This window comes from Phyllopteryx taeniolatus, chromosome 15, assembly GCF_024500385.1.
Source record: "Phyllopteryx taeniolatus isolate TA_2022b chromosome 15, UOR_Ptae_1.2, whole genome shotgun sequence".
Lineage (NCBI taxonomy): Eukaryota > Metazoa > Chordata > Actinopteri > Syngnathiformes > Syngnathidae > Phyllopteryx > Phyllopteryx taeniolatus.
Window position 1 is genome coordinate 20389340 of NC_084516.1, and position 21829 is coordinate 20411168.

The 21829-nt window shown below is 44.7% G+C and overlaps 1 protein-coding gene across 3 annotated transcripts in view; it reads right to left on the minus strand.

Moving 5' to 3' along the window:
• stxbp1a (syntaxin binding protein 1a) overlaps positions 1-21829 on the minus strand; it is a 37511-nt gene that overhangs the window by 5598 nt on the left and 10084 nt on the right. For 2 of the 3 annotated variants that reach the window (XM_061747763.1, XM_061747765.1), the window contains exons 5-19: positions 16900-16978; positions 16541-16644; positions 14358-14506; positions 12732-12816; positions 12445-12575; positions 12236-12343; positions 12083-12143; positions 10128-10193; positions 9978-10058; positions 9477-9615; positions 8775-8884; positions 7711-7812; positions 6788-6873; positions 5853-6007; positions 2476-2632 (exon numbers count right to left, since the gene is read on the minus strand). In XM_061747763.1, the coding sequence (XP_061603747.1) occupies positions 2523-2632; positions 5853-6007; positions 6788-6873; positions 7711-7812; positions 8775-8884; positions 9477-9615; positions 9978-10058; positions 10128-10193; positions 12083-12143; positions 12236-12343; positions 12445-12575; positions 12732-12816; positions 14358-14506; positions 16541-16644; positions 16900-16978 (1566 nt within the window). In that variant the 3' untranslated portion in view covers positions 2476-2522. The remainder of the gene's footprint in view (positions 1-2475; positions 2633-5852; positions 6008-6787; positions 6874-7710; positions 7813-8774; positions 8885-9476; positions 9616-9977; positions 10059-10127; positions 10194-12082; positions 12144-12235; positions 12344-12444; positions 12576-12731; positions 12817-14357; positions 14507-16540; positions 16645-16899; positions 16979-21829) is intronic. The other variant, XM_061747764.1, reaches the window with a different exon arrangement.

Below are 21829 nucleotides of genomic sequence, written 5' to 3' on the forward strand. Positions count from 1 at the left end.
CTTGGGAAGGTTCTCTTCTCGTTTTGTCACGGCGACTGCGTGGCGTCTCGTCCTTCTTCTACGTTTTATGCACGAAGAAACTTTGGAACGACTGCTCCCGACTTCAGGTACACCTCAACAATATGATATCCAGCACCAGAGGTGCATCCCAAAAATGTCATCAAAAAAATAACAAATCTGCCTTCACAAGGGCGACAATTGACTCTACCGTAGAAGCATATGTTTATTATTTTCCTCGTGGAATCAGCGGCCCCGTGCTACATCGCGCTGCATCGCTCGGGCCCGTGCTGTGTAACAAAGAGACTTTCAAGTCTGAATTTGGTGTGGTGCCTGGCACATTGGCCGCATCGTGCCACGTGCTAGGCCTCCTGGAAGACATGCGGCACCACTAAGAGCACGGAGAAGCGACTAATGGCCGTCGTTCCCGCAAAGCGGAGACGATACAGGACATGCCCGTGACCATCGTATGATCTGTTTGTACGTGTTACGGCGGCGCAGTCATTTGAAAGCCTTATATTTACCCCAACAGCTAACAATTCCCTTCGCCCGTTTCACATTATGTGTTAGCAGAGTTTCGCTCAACCAAATGAAGCCATTTGGTTGAACACTTTGGTGTTCACTTCTGCAATGTTGATTTGTCTTTTCTTTGATGTGATGCTGCTTCGTGTGGCTTCAAGTCGCAGCTTTTACAAGGTTTAGAATGACCATGACATCAATGCTAATTTCCCTTAACCCGTCACCGGTATTTTGAGTTATATGTTAGCATTAAGATAGCAGCATTATGAAACGATGTGCTTTGTTTGAACACTAAGATGTCGAAGTATACATGATTTCATTCTTGTTTCATGCGTCAGTTTTATTGGCAAATATCAAACTCTCACACCCAACAGTCACTTGTTGATGGATTTGTTTTGCATTTGCCTCTGTTTTACTCGGCTGTCTGCATGCAGCGACGAGTGAGAATCTCTTCTCGATTGCCTTACCTGGGTGGATGGAGGGATGGATGGATGGATGGATGGATGGATGGAGGGAGGGATGGAAGGATGGATGGATGGATGGATAGATGGATAGATAGATGGATGGATGGATGGATGGATAGATAGATAGATGGATGGATGGATGGATGGATGGATGGATGGATGGATGGATGGATAGATGGATGGATAGATGGATAGATAGATAGATGGATGGATGGATGGATGGATGGATGGATGGATGGATGGATGGATGGATAGATGGATGGATGGATAGATGGATGGATGGATGGATGGATGGATGGATGGATGGATGGATGGATGGATGGATAGATGGATGGATGGATAGATGGATGGATGGATGGATGGATGGATAGATAGATGGATGGATGGATGGATGGATGGATGGATAGATGGATGGATAGATGGATAGATAGATAGATGGATGGATGGATGGATGGATGGATAGATGGATGGATGGATGGATGGATGGATGGATGGATGGATGGATGGATGGATGGATGGATGGATGGATAGATGGATGGATGGATGGATGGATGGATGGATGGATGGATGGATGGATAGATGGATGGATGGATAGATGGATGGATGGATGGATGGATGGATAGATGGATGGATGGATGGATGGATGGATGGATGGATGGATGGATGGATGGATAATTGGGAGGCACAAATCCTTTTTAAAAAGCTTCTTTGTATTTGTACATAACTCTATCCCGAAGGTACGCCGAGACAGTGGCCGAATGAATTCCAGTAATCCCTCATTTAGTTTCTGGACCGCCCCCGCAAAAGCTGAAGTCTGCGAAGTAGCGACCCCCGTATTTGGGGGATTATTTATACATATTTTAAAGATGTATGAACCGCCCCAGAATGGGACTATAATCTTCCCCACACTCCGATTAACCTCGACCGTACTCACTGAACAGTAAATATTTGTACGTCAAACAATCAAATAAAAAAGATATCAATTGGGCGCTAACTGGCTGTGCCACGTGACGTGTGTGTATCCTTACACAACAAAATGTCGTACGTCGGGACCGACGCTCTGTGTCCAGTATAAGCGTTGTCGGGAGTATTTGTAAAGGAATAAATGTTGCCGAAGCTCTGGCGCCGGATTGCGAATCCGCATCAATTGTGTTGTTTTGAGTCGGCGACCGCACCGGGCAAAGGGTTAGGTGTCAACTTTGATAGCTAATTCTCTCCGTGATGAGGACTTGGTCGACCGCTAGGATTTCAGTGTACGTTTTTTGGACTTAGCCAAGAGTAAAGCCGACGATTTTGGCTGACTTTGAGGCTGCGTGGGATCCCGACAGAGCGGCCGATGTGGTGAGAAAAGGCCGCGAGGTACCCATCCCTGGGTTTCACCAAGAGGAGGAGGTGGTGGAGGTACATAAAACACTACTGAGTGATTAGAAAGAACCCCAAGGAAGCCCTTGTGCTGTTCAAGTTCAGAAAGGGCTTCTTGAGCGGCCGCCTTTACTTTGTCTGTGTGATTTCTCTCTCCCTCCCTCCCAATCTGTCTCCGCCTCACTCGTCTGAGGCGTCCGCGTCCTCAAAGGACACCCTAGTGGACTCTCGGAAGTCGGGGTGCTGCAGGTCCGATAAGAATTTGGTGGGGGTGAGCATGTGGGTGGAACCTGTAGGAGGAACAGAGGTGGCTTCACCGCTCGTCTCTCAACACACGCACGCCGAGGCCCTCGTCCGCTCTCTCCGACAAACAAAGCAAGCGAGCGCTCGTACAAACAGACACAGACACTCATTTTCTTAACGGTCCACAATACACACGCACGAGGATCTATACATCGTCAAATGTTGCACAAAAACAGTTGGGATGCAGAGAGACAAAAAAACACTTTTTTTTTAGAGACAACAGTTTTGGAAGACAAGAGCTGAAGCAGAGCAAAACAGGAACATAGAAGAGAGCAGCACAAAGAAGCATTAAGACAACAGTGCAGAGGGGCGTGGCATTAAGGGCGGTTATCGCCTAAGACACAACAGACCTCTTGTAACCCTTCAGTGGGTATTTCGAATTCATATGCAATCATGGCACAAGTGTATGCGTATGTATTCAACCGATATTCTTGCCTCGATGCTCGTATCCCCGACATTTTTCATGATTTGGTATCGCGTCAATCAATATTTTACATTTATTTGTGTATACAGTCAATAACCACACATTCGTCATTGGTTTTGGGGGGAAGCTATCCTCCATTATTTTTCACTCTTTTGGTGCTCAGGCCAAAGCAATAACACATTGCACCATTTTGGCACCATCTGGCGGCATCTTGGTGCTGAAGTGAGTTGAGGAGCTTCATTTAAGGGTGGCATTTGCAGTTAAAAACAAGAAACACTTTTTTCTCCTATTTTTTAAAACTGTCTGTATGAGGTGACAGTAGAATATTATGAAACGATCTTTTGAAAAATCATCCCTCTCTGGACCCATCTCATTTCATTTTGATTATCGTTTGAAAACGTCACGTCACGGCAGGACAAGTATAGCCAATCAGAGACTGTATGGACACAAGGCATGTGTCAAATATTTGCCGTGCACTCCCATTCGCCACGCACTCAAAGCTGCACACAACAGCATCTCGCAAAAGGAGACTATTATTGTTTCTTAACTCCAGGTAGCAAAAAAAAGTTCAAAAGAACAAATCGGGCCCAAAAACATACACATACGTTACGGCGGTGTTCTATACAAATGCGGTGCAGCCGTCCGACACCACCGTCGCCATCCTCATTCGGTCGACATCACCTCTCAATTGATTGTACGTTCCCCAAAAACACAACATCAAACCACTAGCAACGGCTACGATCGGCTTGTTTACTGCTCACGTCCACACAATGCACTTCTTGTACACGTTTGGGAGGGGCCTGACTGAAAACGCCACCTTTAAACAAAAGCAGTCATTTGCTGCAATTTGGCGCATCTATAGACAATAATTGCCTTTTTGCTATTCATGGCTGGGCTTGGCCCCTATCCCCCGCGGGATTCATCGGCTATTACGTGTTTTCGTGTTTGTGCGTGCGTGCGTGCCGTGTGTGCACGATGGAGCACGGACACGGGATAGTTCTCTGATGTGGAAATTACGTTAACGTCCATCCAATCCAAAATATTGGGGCAATTGTTAAATTTCAGATTTCAGGTTGAAGTGGGCATAGGTAGCGATAGCCATATACATGGAGTTGGTGATTGCTCGCAGTTCTGTGGCATTGCGTGACGCTGAGCTTTTTCCATATAAGAGGTATAAACTCTTAACTAGGGCTGCCCGATATTTTGTTTGAGCATCGTCATCGCGATAGTCACGTCTGCGATGTTGGTGTACTGTAATATACAGTGACTCGACTCTAATATTAAAGGATAAGATTAGCACCCATGTTATGATAAATGATAACGCCTCAAACGACACACGGAGCAGCCAGCCCAGAGTGCTGTATACTTATCTCTTTGTATGGGAACTATGAAAGAGTACGTTGGAAACAATGCACACCAGCTGCGGTTCCTATTGCGCTCTTCAGAATAGAGCTACTGTAGGGAGCAGGCATGCTGCAGTTGCGTGAGTGCGCGAGGTGCGTTTAGGGACACCGCTTGAAGGGAGCTAATGTGCTCCATGATTCTTTAGTATTGCAATATATAATTGTAAAAAGAGATTCCGAGGAAAATTATTTGTTGTATCAGAATGCTTTTGTTAAAACACTGTATGATCACGCTGTGATAATATTGAATTGATTTTGTTTTTGAATATAAGAGTAGATAACATCAAATATTTTGTGAATTCAGTCAGCCAGAGCTGCTGGGAATGCAACGTTAACAGTTTCCTTTCACCATCGTTCCTGTCATGCCGGGTTGCGTGTTTGTGTTTGCATGTTAAGGACTACAGTCCTGTTTTTCTTTTTCCTTTTTCCGCATGTTTTTGAGATTGTAGGGTGAAAGCTGCAGCTGGCTACTAGTGTTGCCAGCTAGGCACGCCAAAAATGGGGAAATGAAATGCCGCTGTTTTGAGGGTAAGAGCCCGGCGGAAACATACAATATGGAAAAAATCAAGACCTATGAACCAACTATTTCATTTTTGAACCGGTGAACTTTGTTGAAAATGTTGAATGATGAACGATGAAGATTCATTCGTTCTGTAATGGTGAATTGAGCTTTGACCTTTCCCAACACTGATCGTGTATTATTTCACATCGCAATATATATCGCAGGTCATATTTTTCCGATATGGTTGCAGCCCTCCTCTTAACGTCCATAAAATCACCAATATCGGGGTGATCGTTCTGCTATTTTCAGACGTTTGACATGGCCATAAATGGAGATATCCACAGAAATGTTGGTTAAGATTGATTTCAGTTTTGTGACATTGAGCTACGTTGAGCTTTTTGAGCATATAGAGGAGTCGCCAAAACGTCTCCAATGAAATCGATTGCGCCGCGACTCCCTGTCGACTCGACTCGGCTCGGCTCGGCTCGGCTCGTCTCCGGGAGACGTAGCGGAGCCGAGCCGAGTCGCCATCAGGTCACCAACTAGTCTCCAGGCCAGTGAGGTAGGGATCTTAGGATGCGTCGTGAGCAGTAATTGGTGGCTTAAACATTTCGGCCACATTTGAGTACTTTGTAGTTGTCGCTGTAAAAAGTGATATTACATTGGTCATTTGGTGGTGGAAGAATTAGGCGTTTTGAAGTCCCAAATATTTGGGATAATAATATCCCCACTTTTTCCCAAGCTGAGGTCCAGCGTGACAAACATTGATTCCTTCTTAATGACATTTGAATACTTTGGGTAGAGATCTTCGTCATTCCCATTTCCTACATGCGAGGCCTGCTTCTTTCTCTTAGCCCCTCCCCAGTTGCACTACTCACCAATGATGGCTTCCCACTTCCCGTTGGCCTGTGTGACCTCATAGGCGCAGCGCATCTCGCTGAAGGACACTCCCCCAATGATGAAGACCATGACGCGTGGGCCGGTGCGGTATTCTCCGGGTGTCTTGTTCTTGTGCCAATGTCCGTACCGAGCACTGCCAGGGAGCACAAGCCTGCCACCTTAATACTAGCGAACTCTTTCCTTGGGATTGTGCATTTTTGCCACTCGCTACGCCACCCTAGCATCTCAAATAGGCAAAATGATTTGCTTGTGTTCCTTAACTTGAAATGCACTACTAACTGTTGTTGTATGTGACCGGCTTAATCAGTGCCTTGATTGACCCTGATTTGATCCATGGGCTATTTGGTGCCACCAACCAAATGCCGGAAAGACTCTACAGTATGAGTTTCTCTGCATTTCCTCAAACAAACATGACACATTGCAGCATGCGTGTTTGCTACTGCGGAGGAAGACGATTGGTTTTATTCCTAATCAATAATAATCACAAGCTTTGGACACAAGGACAGTGGAGCTGAGCCACACAGATGACTTCAAAATACTGATGGTTTATGTTCGACATGACCTGCTCATATGTTGCGTGAGATTGTAAGCCCCAGTTCTGAGGATAAACTGCACTGCATCGAGATATGAGATCTACCCCCTATTTCAAACATATTATTTTAGTGCAGATAATCAAATGTGTGTCAATCTAGAGACATGTGTGCTTAATGTTCATTGAGTCAGTGCACATAAATGTGGTCAGCGTGAGCATCCAGTCGTTAATGTAGGACATTCCCACAGCTCAGCAGCACCTACCGACTTCTCAAATATTATAATATCTCTGGGGCTCATCCCCTGTCCCAAATTACGATTGATCTGTCACCCCCATTTATTGTAACTAAATGCATATCATTTTGTGCGTGCGTGCGTGTACCTGACGGCGGTGGTGCTGAACGAGGCAGAGGAGCGGGTGGAGATGTAGGGGTAGTGCTTAGTATCGAGCTTATCATCAATGGCATCCTGCAGAGGGACAAGACAAGGCAAATATAGTTTTTCCAATCATGAAATTAACTCACATAAATGGATTTATTGTCTACTAAGTCTGCGACAGCGTGAGTAAACATCTTGAGAATGTTTTTAATGCTCCCTTTACAGTGTAACACAAGGTAAATATCTGGTAAATGCATCGCAATGGTGCTTAAAGAACCTTCTACACAATGAGAGCACTATGAGAATAGAATCAATATACAAAAACAAAACAAAAACATCAAATCAAAGCAATCACAATGAGAGGGATTTGTGTTTTATATGTATTTATATAGCAGATCTTTATGCAAACACGAAATGTAATGTTTTTTTTTTGGGGGGGGGGGGTATTTCATTTGAAATAATAGTATTGAAACATATTCATTGACTACCTGATTAGAATCATCTCAAATTCCATCCACCCATCCATTTTCTGGCGTGCCGGAGCCCATCCCAGCTGTGATCGGGCAGGAGGCGGGGTCCACCCTCAACTGGTTGCCAGCCAATCGCAGCGCACATACAAACAAACAAACAAACAAACAACCATTCGCACTCACAGTCACACCTACGGGCAATTTAGAGTTGTCAATGAACCTAGCATGCATGTTTTTGGGAAGTGGATGCGGGAGGAAAGCGGAGCGCCCGGAGAAAAGCCACGCAGGCACGACGGGGAGAACATGCAAACTCCACACAGGCGGGGCCGGCCGGGGATCGAACCCCGGTCCTCAGAACTGTGAGGCAGACGCCCACCGTGCCGCCTCATCTCAAATTGTTTCATTTAAAACAGCAAACACGATGCATTCTGAAGTGATTCGGAACTTGTCAACGCACCTCCATGATGTCCTTGACCAGCGGTGTCCAGCGGGACAGTTGATAGGTCTGCTCGCTCACTCGCTCTTTCCGGTCCAATTTCTTGCCCCGGCGGAGGGTTGACTGAAGAAAAAGAAAAACTCAAGTGTGAGATCAAATCAAATCAAATCAAACATAAATCTGAAAGAAAGGAACTCGATATAATCAGCATTTGTAACAGTGCTAGCTAATAAGTGAGCTAATACTGCTTCCCATAGTGAACGCTACCATATAGCATCCCATCCACATTTAGGGTTTCCATACTTCACAGTATTCTATGTCCAGTGCAAAGCTCTCTTTTTTTGTTGTATCTCTCTGTATTCTTTCATGTTTATTCATGTCCTTAACACACACACTATGCAGCTAGCATGGTGGACGTAGTAGTTGCTCCATCTGCGTCACAGTTCTGAGGTTCAGGGTTCAAATCCGGGCTTCGGCCCTCCTGTGTGAGGTTTGCATGCGCTCTCATGCTTGCATGGGTTGTCTAACACATGCATATTCGGTGAACTGAAGACTCTCAATTGTCCTCCATGGTTATGATTGTGAGTTGTGTATCTATGTGCACTGCGACTGACTGGCATCCAATTCAGGGGTCGTACTCCGCCTCTCGTCAACGGTCGGCTGGGATAGGCTCCGGCACAACCGTGACCGTCAAGTTGGGGGGCACCTGCGGGCAATTGTGAGTGTTTTGATTAACCGTGCATGCGGGCATGAAGTGTGGGAGGAGCAGACAACACAAGGAGAACATGCAAACTCCACACAGAAGTGTTTGAGGAGCAATTCGAATTCAGAACCTCTGACAGTGAGGCAAACATCTCAGTGATTATTTTCTGGTTCCATCGTTTTTAAGGATGTGCTATTTTTTCTGCATTTCCCTTTTTCTATTGGTTTAGGTCAAATTGTTTCTTCAAGAAATCAACAGAGACTTTGTGGAACACGCAGTATACCGTGTGGGCCAAACACTCAACTAAACTGTATGTTAAGCATCTCCTGACGTTCTCATAAACTGTGTGAGAAAACGTAGCGCAAAGAGTCGAGAGACTTACGTCTGTGACAATGGGGACTCCCAGATGAGCCATGTTGGTGATGATCTCACTGTCTTCAGGGGGGATCTGAGCATGTTGGATCAGCTTGTTTAGGTTCTCCTCCGTTATGCCTATGCACACACACACACACACGTATCGTATATTACATATGAAATCCCCTTGTGCACTGTATTTGTGTCATTAGTCGTTTTTACAAAGCAGATACGGCCAATGAAGAGCCCAGTCTATTTGGTTTTGGATACAGACGGGATATCCAGAATTTCGTCTTTTTCGTCATCATTTCAACCCCGATTCCCACAAGGCTAAGGACATAACTACCACTGCTACTGTTTAGATTCGTAGCAATATGTATACCACTCAAATTGCATTCCTAATTGAAATGGGACTTTCAATGTTATGCAGATCCAAACTTTCACACACTATCCATATCATTCCTGTATCACAATATATCACTGCCACCCACACAGATGTTGACGTCTGTGCTCGACCGAGTGCTGTTGGTATTAAATCGCAATGTCTACAATTCCTCAAAAACATTTGAACCGCATCCTTCACAATACAATTTATGATTTAAATAAATGATAAGTACAAAGTATATTAGAATGTTTAGTTCTGTGCATGTGTACCTCAAAAATCGTCATCGGACTGTAATCATGAATAGCTCAATAATGTACCTTATCAATTGTGGAGTGTTCTTCATACCATTTTTGAGGAAGATGTACAGCAGGATGATACGGATTTTGTCGTATGTGCTGACGTTAGCATCCAGCAGAATGGGCACGATAGCCCTCATGGGATCTTTGATCTTCTCCCCCTCAGCATCTGTGCCCATCGCAAGGTCCTACAACACACAACTTTGCATGCTTGTGTGTCCAAGAGCTCTTTCGTTTTTTTATTCCTCCTCCGTCCAGCCCACAAGCACATTTCTTGTGATCACACGAATAATATACACATTTCAGCCTGTATCCATGATGTGACCGTGATGTCACGAAACAGGCTCCGCTGCTTGATGCTAGATGGAAACCACATACCTCACAATAGGGCTGTACAACCCTGAGATTTATCCTAGCCAATCAGGTAATGACGATAAGAAATGTGCTAAAATTGAATATAAGAAATACCAAAGTGAAAGAAAGAAAGAAAGAAAAGGGTTCTAATGTAGTACACTCATTTTCTGCTGTGAAATTTGGGGGGAAATTTCACCTGTTCCACACGACACAGTTTGTCCACCGTTCCCTGGTAATGCTTCATGCAATCTTCAGCAAGCTGCAGGTGAGTGGAGTACTGGGAAACACAGCACACTACAATGAGCATTCCCACAGAAGCAAAGAACAAAAGAAAACATAGCCACACCTTGCTGAGCTCCTTCTGGTACTGAGGCATCTTCTTCAACATCTGAGACAGATCCCTCATTGTCGTCTGTTGAAAGTCAAGCAACATCAAATCACAAGCGCAATTCGCCGCTGATCATGAACTACTTCATCAGCGTTATTATATTTCCACACTTTTGGACACATTGTACAAAGGTGTTCAGACACTGCATCACCTAAACTCCTCGTGGAATTTAGAACATACGTAGCGACTACTGTATTACAAGGTATACGAAAATGTGTGTCTGTCCCTCTTTTGCAGTGATAACAGCTTCCACTCTTCTGTGAGACCTTTTTGTTGTCTTTGATGGGGTAGATGTCAAGTGTCAAGTTCTTCCGCACCAAAGTCATACAAAGGTGCGCTTGAGTTTTGGTAACAGTGACGCTAATGACTATTTTAGTTGCAGACTGAAAATCAAAAGATGAGCATGAGACAAGAGGTGACTATTTCAGCCTCAGTGTCCAGGTATTAAATATGGATCCGATACACAATTTATGCTCGGATGAGACTACCAGTCAAATTTGGTCTTTTTCACGATTGCGCAATTTGTCAGACTACTCCCATAAAATCGTGCCATATCTCACTCAGTCAGACAGCGGAAACACTACACAAAGATGTATTCCACTACTACCATATCCCGTCTTTTACGATCGCAGGACTTTATCCTGTCAAATCAAACATTACCAGAAAACAGTTCACCTTTCACTGAACTGGATAAAAACGTTACCAGGGCGACAACATGTTGGTGTCAAACAATGGATCGCTGCGGCAATGTTGGGGAAAGAAAGAGCATAAACAGGAAACAAAAATGTGCGGCGTCACGGGGTGCTCGGGCGATGACGTTTTGGGCCATCAATTCGAGGACTGCTTGAGGTATGTTCACGTACGTTTAATACGGTACGGCTCGCGAGCAGACAACATAATGTCATGTAGCCTAGCCAGCTAGTGCAAGCACGTAAACATGACGGCGTTCGGTCGAACAATGCTCTAAACCTTCGCTAAACATTGCCAACTAAGTATGTTGACAATGGCAAGCATGGGAGATGATGCACCGGTCGGAGTCGGCAATCCTATTGGTCGATGTCAAGGTGCGCTGTCGGAGAGTTGTCGTTGAAATGCCAAAGTACGCGGAACATCGTTGGCATCGTTGGGCCAAATTTGGCATCGTTGGGCCAAATCGTCGGTTGTGGATTATGTCACACGACAAGTTTTGTCGTTTTCGACAAAATATGTCGGCCTGATTTGGGAAATAGCGAATCGGGCCGATATCGGGGCCTAATATCCTGTAGCCGGATCTAGGCGTTAGACAGTAAGACGGCATTATTTTGAATGGACCAAATTGGAACCAGATATCATTTGCTTGTAATAACGGCATCAAGGCTGGGACCAACCAATGTCACAAAACCTCTGCATTCTTATTTCGTGATTTTTTTTCCCAGGGGTTCCGCCGCAGCCTCTTTCGTTGTTTCGGACGTCACTCCCTTCCGTCTCCCATTTAGCAGGTCAAATCCATGCTCTGTAGTTGTGGAGAAAATCTTCCACTTTTTTTTCACCTGATGAACAATCAGTTTGGTGCAGCTTTCTTCAAATTGGCAAAAGCTGTCTGTAATGTATCAGTTTCTTTGACTTAATTTTGCGGCCGCCATGTGTTATAGCAAAGAAGATTAAGGAACCCTTCTAAGAAGAAGCCATGAAAGCCCATGACCTCCAGATGTAGCTTTTGATATCAAATCCAAATGTTTTCAATTTATAGCAAAAATAGAAAGGGATTGGCCTCACTGTTTCTCTTGGATGAGTGTAAAAGCCCTTCTTCCTTTACCATTTAGAAGTTTGGAATTGTCCAGAATATCTTGGTATGATCAAGAAATAAGATTCACAGGGAACTTAGAGGTCGAGTCAAACTTTTGATTGAGGAATGAATGAATGATTCACATTACCTTCTCTCCAGTGTTCATTCTCTTGCTGGAGGAAAACTCCTTCAGCTGGCGTGTCACTTCCCTTTATGCCAAAGAAACAAGATAACGTTGGCATATTCCCGGATACGGCATTCAAAATACCGAGATGTATGGATGATTATGAAAAGTACTCACTGGGACACTTCTGCAATGTGTTTGTGTCTCAGGCTCACCCACAGGTCATCGTCTTCATGCAGCAGAACCTCCTTCTCACGGGAATCTCCGATGCCACTGGTGTCGTACCTGAGCAAAAGTAGAATTCAGAACATTTGAGTACAAACCCAGCAGGTCTAATTTCTACTTACAACTCCAATAGTATCTAAAAATCCATCATTTTTGTATACTTGTAAACGTCGTTTTCAATGGGCAACAAGTCGTAGCCCATAGCCTGGAAGGTGAGCTCATGCAGGACAGGTGAGACGGGGTCAAAGGCCCTGTCCAGGATAATCAACTGTGAACGAGCCTTATCTGGACCCTGAAAATTTAGACATACAATATTATCAATATTTTCAAGCTGTCATTTATTTCTTCAGCACGACTAATCTATGTTACCGAAAAGTATTGTGTCCAATGGAGAAAACTTGATCTCATTGATACAAACCTTGGACCAAAGTGCAGAAATAAGACTCACCTCTCCCATGGTGGGGTCATCAGCCTTGTAGGCGTCCAGTTTATCCTGAACCAGCTGAGCCAGGGTTGCATTGTCTTTGTAGTCCCTGATATATGGACATACACACAGATGGAAGCATTTGTCATAAATAAATACAAGTGACAAATTTCGGGTCCCAGCTATCCTCGCTGACTTTGGGCGAAATGGCAGAATAACCTCTGTGAAGGCACCATTAATGCTGGAAGGTACATACAGGTTTTGGAGTAACACACGGTATGCTGCCATCCAAGCAATGTCTTGTTCAGGCACGTCCCTGCTTATTTCACCAAGCCCCATTCTGCACATGTTACAACAGCGTGGCTTCGTAGTAAAAGAAGTACTCGACTGGCCTGACAAGAGTCCAGACCTGTCTCCCACTGAAAGTGTGTGTAAGCATGTCGACTTCTGTCTCAGAGAAATTGTTTGAGCTGATTTTGTGCGCACTTTCCTAAGTGGTACTTACCAAGGAAAATTCCTAAAAGGTGTGCGTATCACGAAAATTCCCCACAGGTGGATGTGGGGAATTTTTTGGGGGGTCATATGTAATTTTCAGCTTTTCTACATATGCACACTTTCGGTCAGAATCCTACGCATTCTTTGATGAGTGAGGCCCCGGTTTCACTCAATATCAAAAACAGGCTATACTGATTTTTCACTTTGTGGATGATTTTATGTTATGTTTCGTCAGTCCTTTTTAAATGATGCGGCTCATGGCTTTTGAACTACGTGTCCCTCGGGTATGAATACCCGAGGGACAGGGGAGAGGTGTGGCTGGCTGCCGCCGACTGTATAGAGGAATAAACAAAAGACACATTAAACCACTCATTTTATTGTATTTGTTCACGTGTTGTATTTTGTTCGCAATAAAAGATGCAACAGTTTTTGTCTCTCAGCAACATTCCGCCACCACACTGAAAAAAGACCCTTCATTTTACTTTAGAATTGGTTGTACATGATTAAAATGTGGTAAACTGATGTCATTTCCCCGAAAATGATATGAAGTAAATTCACAGGAGATTTTTTAGTGTAGCGGCAGTAACACTGTTGATTTTTTAAATGTTAGGCCAATTCCCTACAGGTGTGCCTGTGTGCGTACGGACCGTTTGCATTCTTTGTTAACTGAGGCCCCCGACCTCTACCCGATTGAGATGCAGTAGCATGACCTCAAGAGAGCTAGTCAAAGCAGACATCCCAGGAATCTTGCTCAACTGCAACACTTTTGTAAATAGAAACGGTCTCAAATTCCTCCTGATCGTTAAACGTTGGGTTGAGGTTGTTGCTACCATAGGAGGGGCAGCCAGTTATTCAATCTAAGGGTTCACTTACTTTTCCCTCCCTGTCCTGTGAATGTTTATATGTAATGATATGAAAACATAATTGTTTGTGTTGTATTAATTTAAGACGACTCTCATCAGACTACATTTTATGATCAATTTATGCGGACATTAAAGAAATTCCAAAGTCTTCACATACTTTTTCCTCCCGCTGTGTTTTATTATCAATAGTAGATTATTGTTAAATATCCACTGTCTCAGCAAGTCATATAAAGCATACACAACAAGCAACATTGTTCTTGTATTTTTAGGTGGCCATTTAGCGGCGTCTCACCCTCTATATCTGACTGCGGGGTATTCCTTCAGTGTGGCACACAGCGTGGCCAGTTGCTCAGCCAGCCTCTCCATCACAGGATTCTTCAGCTGGGTCTTATGAGGGCTGTAGAAACTGTGGAAGGCATCAGCATTGTCCAGAGAGTACACCTGTACGGAAATCACCACACAACTTACACCAGGTTTTTTGCCATGGCTCAAAGGTTTGTCTTCTGCGTACTCAATCGCCCGAAGCTTCTCATACAACGAACGCCCTCTTCTTTAAATGACACTGTCATTTCTATGATTTTTCAGCCGTGTTCTTCTCTCATTTTACGAGCACCAATTTTTGTCACAGACTAAAATATATGTTTCTGATTTAAAACCCCAAAAACCATTCCACACAAATACAGAGGGGTTTTATTTAATCAAGGTGTCTATTCAAGAGGATATTTGGATGAAAAAGACTAGTGTTGGAACACTCTCGGGTCTTGGTCACATTCTGAAGGTCATGGACTCGACTCGGTCTCAAGAGACTGGCCAGACTCTGTATTTTCTGTCTAGTCCGCCGCAGAGCAGCTTCTTCATTAATGTGATGAGGAGGAGCACAAAATACCTTCAATTCACGTGTTACCAACCCCCCAGCACCCCCGTAATGACTGCAACTTGTGGCGTTGCGACTGAGACCGGTCTCAAGAGCACATTTTGAAGGTCTTGGTTTTGACTCCCAAAAATGTTGGTCTTGTTTCGGCCGCGGTGAGTTGTGGTCTTGGCCAAGTCCTGGTTTCGGATAGTGTGGTCTCGAGCACAACACTAGACTAGACACACCGATGTCCATGGATTGGTTGATGGAGAAATGTTCCAAGTTTACAGTCAAGTTAATTGTATGACACATTATCACATGCGCAGTTTCTCTTTGCGTGTCCTTTTGTTCTTGCTTTGTAGTTGGAGGCAGGAGGGTGTGAGGTGTTTACTGCGGCCACAATAACCACCAAACCTAAAAAGCCCATGCTTGACATAAATGTGCAAAAAAAAAAAAAAGCTCTATCCTCCCGTCCGCTTGACAATGCTTCTGCCTTCTTTGACTTAAATATGTCCTTGTTTCTTTCCACCAATGTCTTTGTCTCCTCTCATCTCCCATGGGTGTCCTCTATGGGCCTGCCCCTTAGTCCTCCCAATCGCCCATCTCTCATGTCCTTGCCTCATTTCCTTCCCTCGCTCATGATTTTTCCTCTTCTCTTCTCCTCGCCTCCATCAATCACCATCTGCCTACAGTCACACGACCACGCATCTGCACTGCAGAAGGGTCCCTGTGTTAGTCGTGCTACAATCGACCAACACTCGCTGTGTTGCTCTTGGCTCCTCCAAAATGGGAATGTGCATCAGCATGTAGGCGGGGCTTAGAGGCAGCACTTTGCCTGGAGCAGAAAATCACTGACTCTGAATTAATAACAGTAGACAAATGGAGCAAAGCATTGTGGGATGAGAAAAAACAATATTAAATACATGTCGAGGGGGAGTTGGTGTAGCGGGGGGATGGGTAGGACAGTTTTATACATACTCAGGGCAAGGGGGTGAGATTTCTGAAATCAAAAGACAACAGCAGAGAGGGGAGCTGATAAAGGTACGACGAGTCTGGTGACTCAGCGGCATTGTGTTCAGTGAACAACGGTCGTTACCTTTTCTCTCCCTGTGCTACTATTCTTGTACCTGTCCTTTACAGCTGTCCAATCCACACCATCGATCTCCAAATAGCTGATTGTTTACGCTTAAACAGTCAACTTCTCGATAGAAGACTGTGACTACGGCACTGCCGTGTAAACAGCCATTTCTGATTAGCTACTTTCATCTATAACCGCTTCACAAGACAAATAGCATATATGAATGGATGTTGTGTGTTTGTTTGTTTGTTTGTTTGTTTTTGTGCACTCTTTTCTTTTCTTAGAGAAGTCATTTCGGCCCTCTGTATGGTCCACATATGTTGAGGACTGACAATAAATACTACCATCCCATACCATATTAACGTTGCTTCTAAAATAGTGCGTTTACAGTTTGGACATTATGAAGTTCTGGAGGGGATCAAGAAAAGGACTATAATTCATTTTTAGTCTCTGAATGGAATATTCATGAAGCAATGTCAAGAGGTCATCAAGGGTTTGTTGTTTTCACCAGTTTCCGAACTTGACTAAACTCACAGATGTTTACCTGAGACTCGTAGGGCAAGAAGGCGATGTTGATCTCTGTCAGCGTCTTGATTGTTTTGGAAGCGCGGCTTTTCACCAGCTCATTGAACAGAGGATCGGGACACGCTAGTAGGGAGAGGAACATCATTATCCATTATTTGAATGTTTTAGGAATTGCAACTCATTTAGTACAAGCCCACAAATAAACCCAGTGATACTTCACTGTTCTGAAGCCAAAATTATAGGGACACAGAGAGAAAGAACCAAAATAAAAATAATAAGCAGCACATTGAGAAATAAAAGAAACCCAAAATGCATCCAAGATAGAGAAACATCCAAAAGTGTACAACCAAAACATTGAGCCATCTTGCAAATACTCACAGTCAGTGAAGAAAACATGGGCTCCTTTGTATTTCGCTGAATGAGGGTCCTTGAAGTCTGCGATGAGGGTATGGACCGACTGTGGAAGGAGAAACAGAAGAAACATGAGGAGGTCTGATGGAGGCTTCCGGGTAAGCGTGATGCAAACAATTACCTATACACTATACTTGACCAGTACACTGGGAACAGGGACGGGGCCAGACCACAAATATAAAAAATCCGCATATCATTCACGTCCATTAGAATTGAATACAGTGGGTATGGAAAGTATTCAGACCCCCTTAAATCTTTCACTCTTTGTTATATTGCAGCCATTTGATAAAAACATTTCAGTTCATTTTTTCCCTCATGAATGTACACACAGCACCCCATATTGACAGAAAAAAACGCAATAGTTCAAATATTTGCAGATTTATTCAAAAATAATAACTGAAATATCACACAGCCAGAAGTATTCAGACCCTTTGCTCAGTATTTAGTAGAAGCACCCTTTTGCGCTCAAACAGCCATGAGTCTTTTGGGGAATGATGCAACCGGTTTTTCACACCTGGATTTGGGGATTGTCTGCCATTCCTCCTTGCAGATCCTCTCCAGTTCTGTCAGGTTGGATGGTGAACGTTGGTAGACAGCAATTTTCAGGTCTCTCCGGAGATGCTCAATTGGGTTTAAGTCAGGGCTCTGGCTGGGCCATTCAAGAACAGTCACGGAGTTGTTCTGAAGCCACTCCTTCGTTATTTTAGCTGTGTGCTTAGGGTCACTGTCTTGTTGGAAGTTGAACCTTCGGCCCTGTCTGAGGTCCTGAGCACTCTGGAGAAGGGTTTCGTCCAGGATATCCGTGTACTTGACCACATTCATCTTTTCTTCGATTGCAACCGGTCTCCCTGTCCCTGCAGCTGAAAAACACCCCCATAGCATGATGCTGCCACCACCATACTTCACTGTTGGGACTGTATTGGACAGGGGATGAGCAGTGCCTGGTTTTCTCCACACATGCCACTTAGAATTAAGGCCAACAATTTCTATCTTGGTCTCATCAGACCAGACAATCTTATTTTTCACCATCTTGGAGTCCTTCAGGTGTTTTTTAGCAAACTCCATGCGGGCTTTCATGTGTCTTGCACTGAGGAGAGACTTCCGTCGGGCCACTCTGCCATAAAGCCCCAACTGGTGGAGGGCTGCAGTGATGGTTGACTTTCTAGAACTTTCTCCCATCTCCCGACTGCATCTCTGGAGCTTAGCCAAAGTGATCTTTTATATTTATAAATATATAGCGGGTATAAACCGTCAACGACTGTTTAGTGGTTAATTTATATACAGTAGATATATATAAACCCCAAAATATTCTTGAATAAGTGGAGATAGACCGCCAAATTGTGTTTTAGGGATTGGTTACCCCCCCCCCCCCCAAAAAAAATGGGGGGAAAAAAAATTAACAAATTCATCCATCCATTTTCTGTACCGCGTTATCCTCACAAGGGTCACAGGCATGCTGGAGCCTATCCCAGCTATCTTCGGGCGAGAGGCGGGGTACACCCTGAACTGGTCGCAGGGCACATAGAAACAAACAACGCTGTTATAGACGCAAAGTTCAAAAGCCAGCATCTGTGATGGTATGGGGCTGTGTTAGTGCCAATGGCATGGGTAACTTACAGATCTGCGAAGGCACCATTAATGCTAAAAGGCACATACAGGTTTTGGAGAAGCATATGCTGCCATCCAAGCAACGTCTTTTTCATGGGCGCCCCTGCTTATTTAAGCAAGACAATGCCAAACCACATTGTGCATGTGTTACAACAGCGTAGGGGGACGCCACCAGGGAGAAGAACCCAGGGAGGCCACCTAACCCAACCGAAGCGCCCTGACCAGTCCCAAAGGGAGGGGCACGAGTACAGGACCACCACCCCCCGCGCCAAATAATCTCCCCCCCCCCCCACACTATCCCTGTACCGTGATCGTGTGTGGTGGCATGTCATGCATTCAAATTGTGGAGACAGGTGGGGTGAGGCGAGGCGGTCATGGGCATTGATGACCCGCAATCGGCAACCCCACCCGTCCAACCAGCTCCCTATAGAATGTGCAAATGTATGTGTTGCATTAAAAATCCGAGTGGGAACGGCATGGTGGGCCAGAGAGCAGGCCTGAGTGCTGGAACACCTGCAGTGTTCTCCGAAGCCCTCTTTGTGAACAAGTGCGTGAGAAAAAAGTCTTAACAGTTTAAGGACAATGTTCTTCAACGTACAATTGCAAGGAATTCAGGGATTTCATCATTTACGGTCCATAATATCATCAAAGGGTTCAGAGAATCTGGAGAAATTACTCTAAGCGGCAAGGCCGAAAACATTGAATGCCCATGACCTTCGATACCTCAGGTGGCACTGTATCAAAAACCGACATCAATGTGTACAGGATATCAGCACATGGGCTCAGGAACACTTCAGAAAACCAATGTCAGTAAATACAGTTCGGCGCTACATCCGTAAGTGCAACTTGAAACTCTACTATGCAAAGCAAAAGCCATTTATCAATAACACCCAGAAACGTCGCCGGCTTCTCATCTAAGATGGACTGTTGCAAAGTGAAAAAGTGTTCTGTGGTCCGACGAGTCCACATTTCAAATTGTTTTTGGAAATTGTGGACGTCGTGTCCTCCGGGCCAAAGAGGAAAATAACCATCTGGACTGTTATGGACACAAAGTTCAAAAGCCAGCATCTGTGATGGTAAGGGGCTGTGTTAGTGCCAATGGCATGGGTAAATTACACATCTGTGAAGGCACCATTAATGCTGAAAGGTACATACAGGTCTTGAAGAAACATATGCTGCCATCCAAGCAATGTCTTTTTCATGGACGCCCCTGCTTATTTTAGCAAGACAATGCCAAACCACATTCATAGTAAAAGAGTGCGGGTACTAGAGTGGCCTGCCTGCAGTCCAGACCTGTCTCCCATTGAAAACGTGTGGCGCATTATGAAGCGTAAAATGCGACAATGAAAACCCCGGACTTTGAACAGCTAAAGCTGTACATCAAGCAAGAATGGGAAAGAATTCCACCAACAAAGCTTCAACAATGAGTGTCCTCAGTTCCCGAACGTTTATTGAATGTTGTTAAAAAAAACGGTGATGTAACACAGTGGTAGACATGACCCTGTCCCAGCTTTTTTGGAACGTGTTGCAACCATAAAATTCTAAGTTCATGATTATTTGCTACAAACAATAAAGTTGATCAGTTTGAACATGAAATATCTTGTCTTTGTCGTGTATTCAATGAAATATCGGTTGAACATGATTTGCAAATGATTGTATTCTGTTTTGATTGATGTTTAACACAACATCCCAACTTCATTGGAATTGGGCTTGTATAAGGGTCATTGTCATATACTGCCCTGCAGTTCCATTATTGGAGCCGGGAGGGCGCTTTGCGTCCTCTCTCTCTCCCCCCTCCCCTTTCTGTCTTTAATCAGCCTCATCACCACCGGTGTATATAAGCCTGCCTGTTCCCAGAAATCCTAGTATTGCAGCCTCTCCTAGTGGTACCATGGCCCACCTTACTCAAGTAAGCCAATTAACTCCTCGTTCGGTTGTTAACTCTTGTGTCTCCTCGTTCTGAGTGCTCCCCGGTGTTCCTGACCACCAAGCCAGCCGCCTGTTCTGTCCACTGCCTGCCACATGTCCACGCCGCCGCCTGCCAACACATCCAGGACCACCTCCATAACCTTTCCTCAATAAACTGTTCATCTTTTTACATCTGCCTCCGCCTGCTCTTGGGTCCAGCTACTCCCCACACGTGACAGTCATAGCCAGTACCTGTGTGTTATTAGTGTGTTACCCAACTTACAGTAGTGAGAGATGCCGTGGAGCAATAGCTAAGTTAGCGGCCTAATAAATAATGATAATAATCCATCCATCCATCCATCCATCCATTTTCTGAGCCGCTTCTCCTCACGCGGGTCGCGGGCGCGCTGGAGCCTATCCCAGCTGTCATCGGGCAGGAGGCGGGGTACACCCTCAACCGGTTGCCAGCCAATCGCAGGGCACATACAAACAAACAACCATGCGCACTCACATTCACACCTACGGGCAATTTAGAGTTGTCAATCAACCTACCATGCATGTTTTGGGGATGTGGGAGGAAACCGGAGTGCCCGGAGAAAACCCACGCAGACACGGGGAGAACATGCAAACTCCGCACAGGCGGGGCCGGGGATTGAACCCGGGTCCTCGGAACTGTGAGGCAGTCGTTCTAACCAGTCGTCCACTGTGCCGCCTAATGATAATAAATAATAACAAAATAAAAACATGCTGTCACATGGTGCACCCTTAACATTTCTGCCTGCTCCCTCAAGTATGTATTCCTAGAACCGGCCCCGTATGATGATCATTTCAGGTATTTTAAGTCACGATACTTGTTGGGCATCTAAGGGGTCTTTTTTCAGGCATTATTTTACGTCAGGCATCTTGTTTTGCAGCTAAGGGGTTCTAAGAAAAGAGAAGTATTGATTGAGTCCGTTGGCAGTATTCACAGCAGTTATTATATTGTGTTCCTTTCTACATCGAAGCCTGTCAACAGAGTGTGAGGACTATATACTGTAAAACAGGAATATACCAGACAGTGCAAGGCGGACTGAGTCAGGCATTCAAGCACACAATTCAATTGGAATTGTGTGTCAATATTAAAGCCACCTTGATTCTCCTCCCGTGTCTGGCCATGCTCTCTGATCAGTGTGTCTTTTCGGATGAGCTGTTCCAGCACATCCATGTGAAATTACAAACAGCGCAAGCTCTGCGCAACACATTTTATAGTGTTTTTAAAAACGAATATTCAAATGGCAATACTGAAACACAACCATAGAGAATCAAGAAACCCTGGGATGTGTGCAGCTTAGCATGACCACGACAAACATTTGGAATAATGAGAGAGAACGAATGCGTGCCT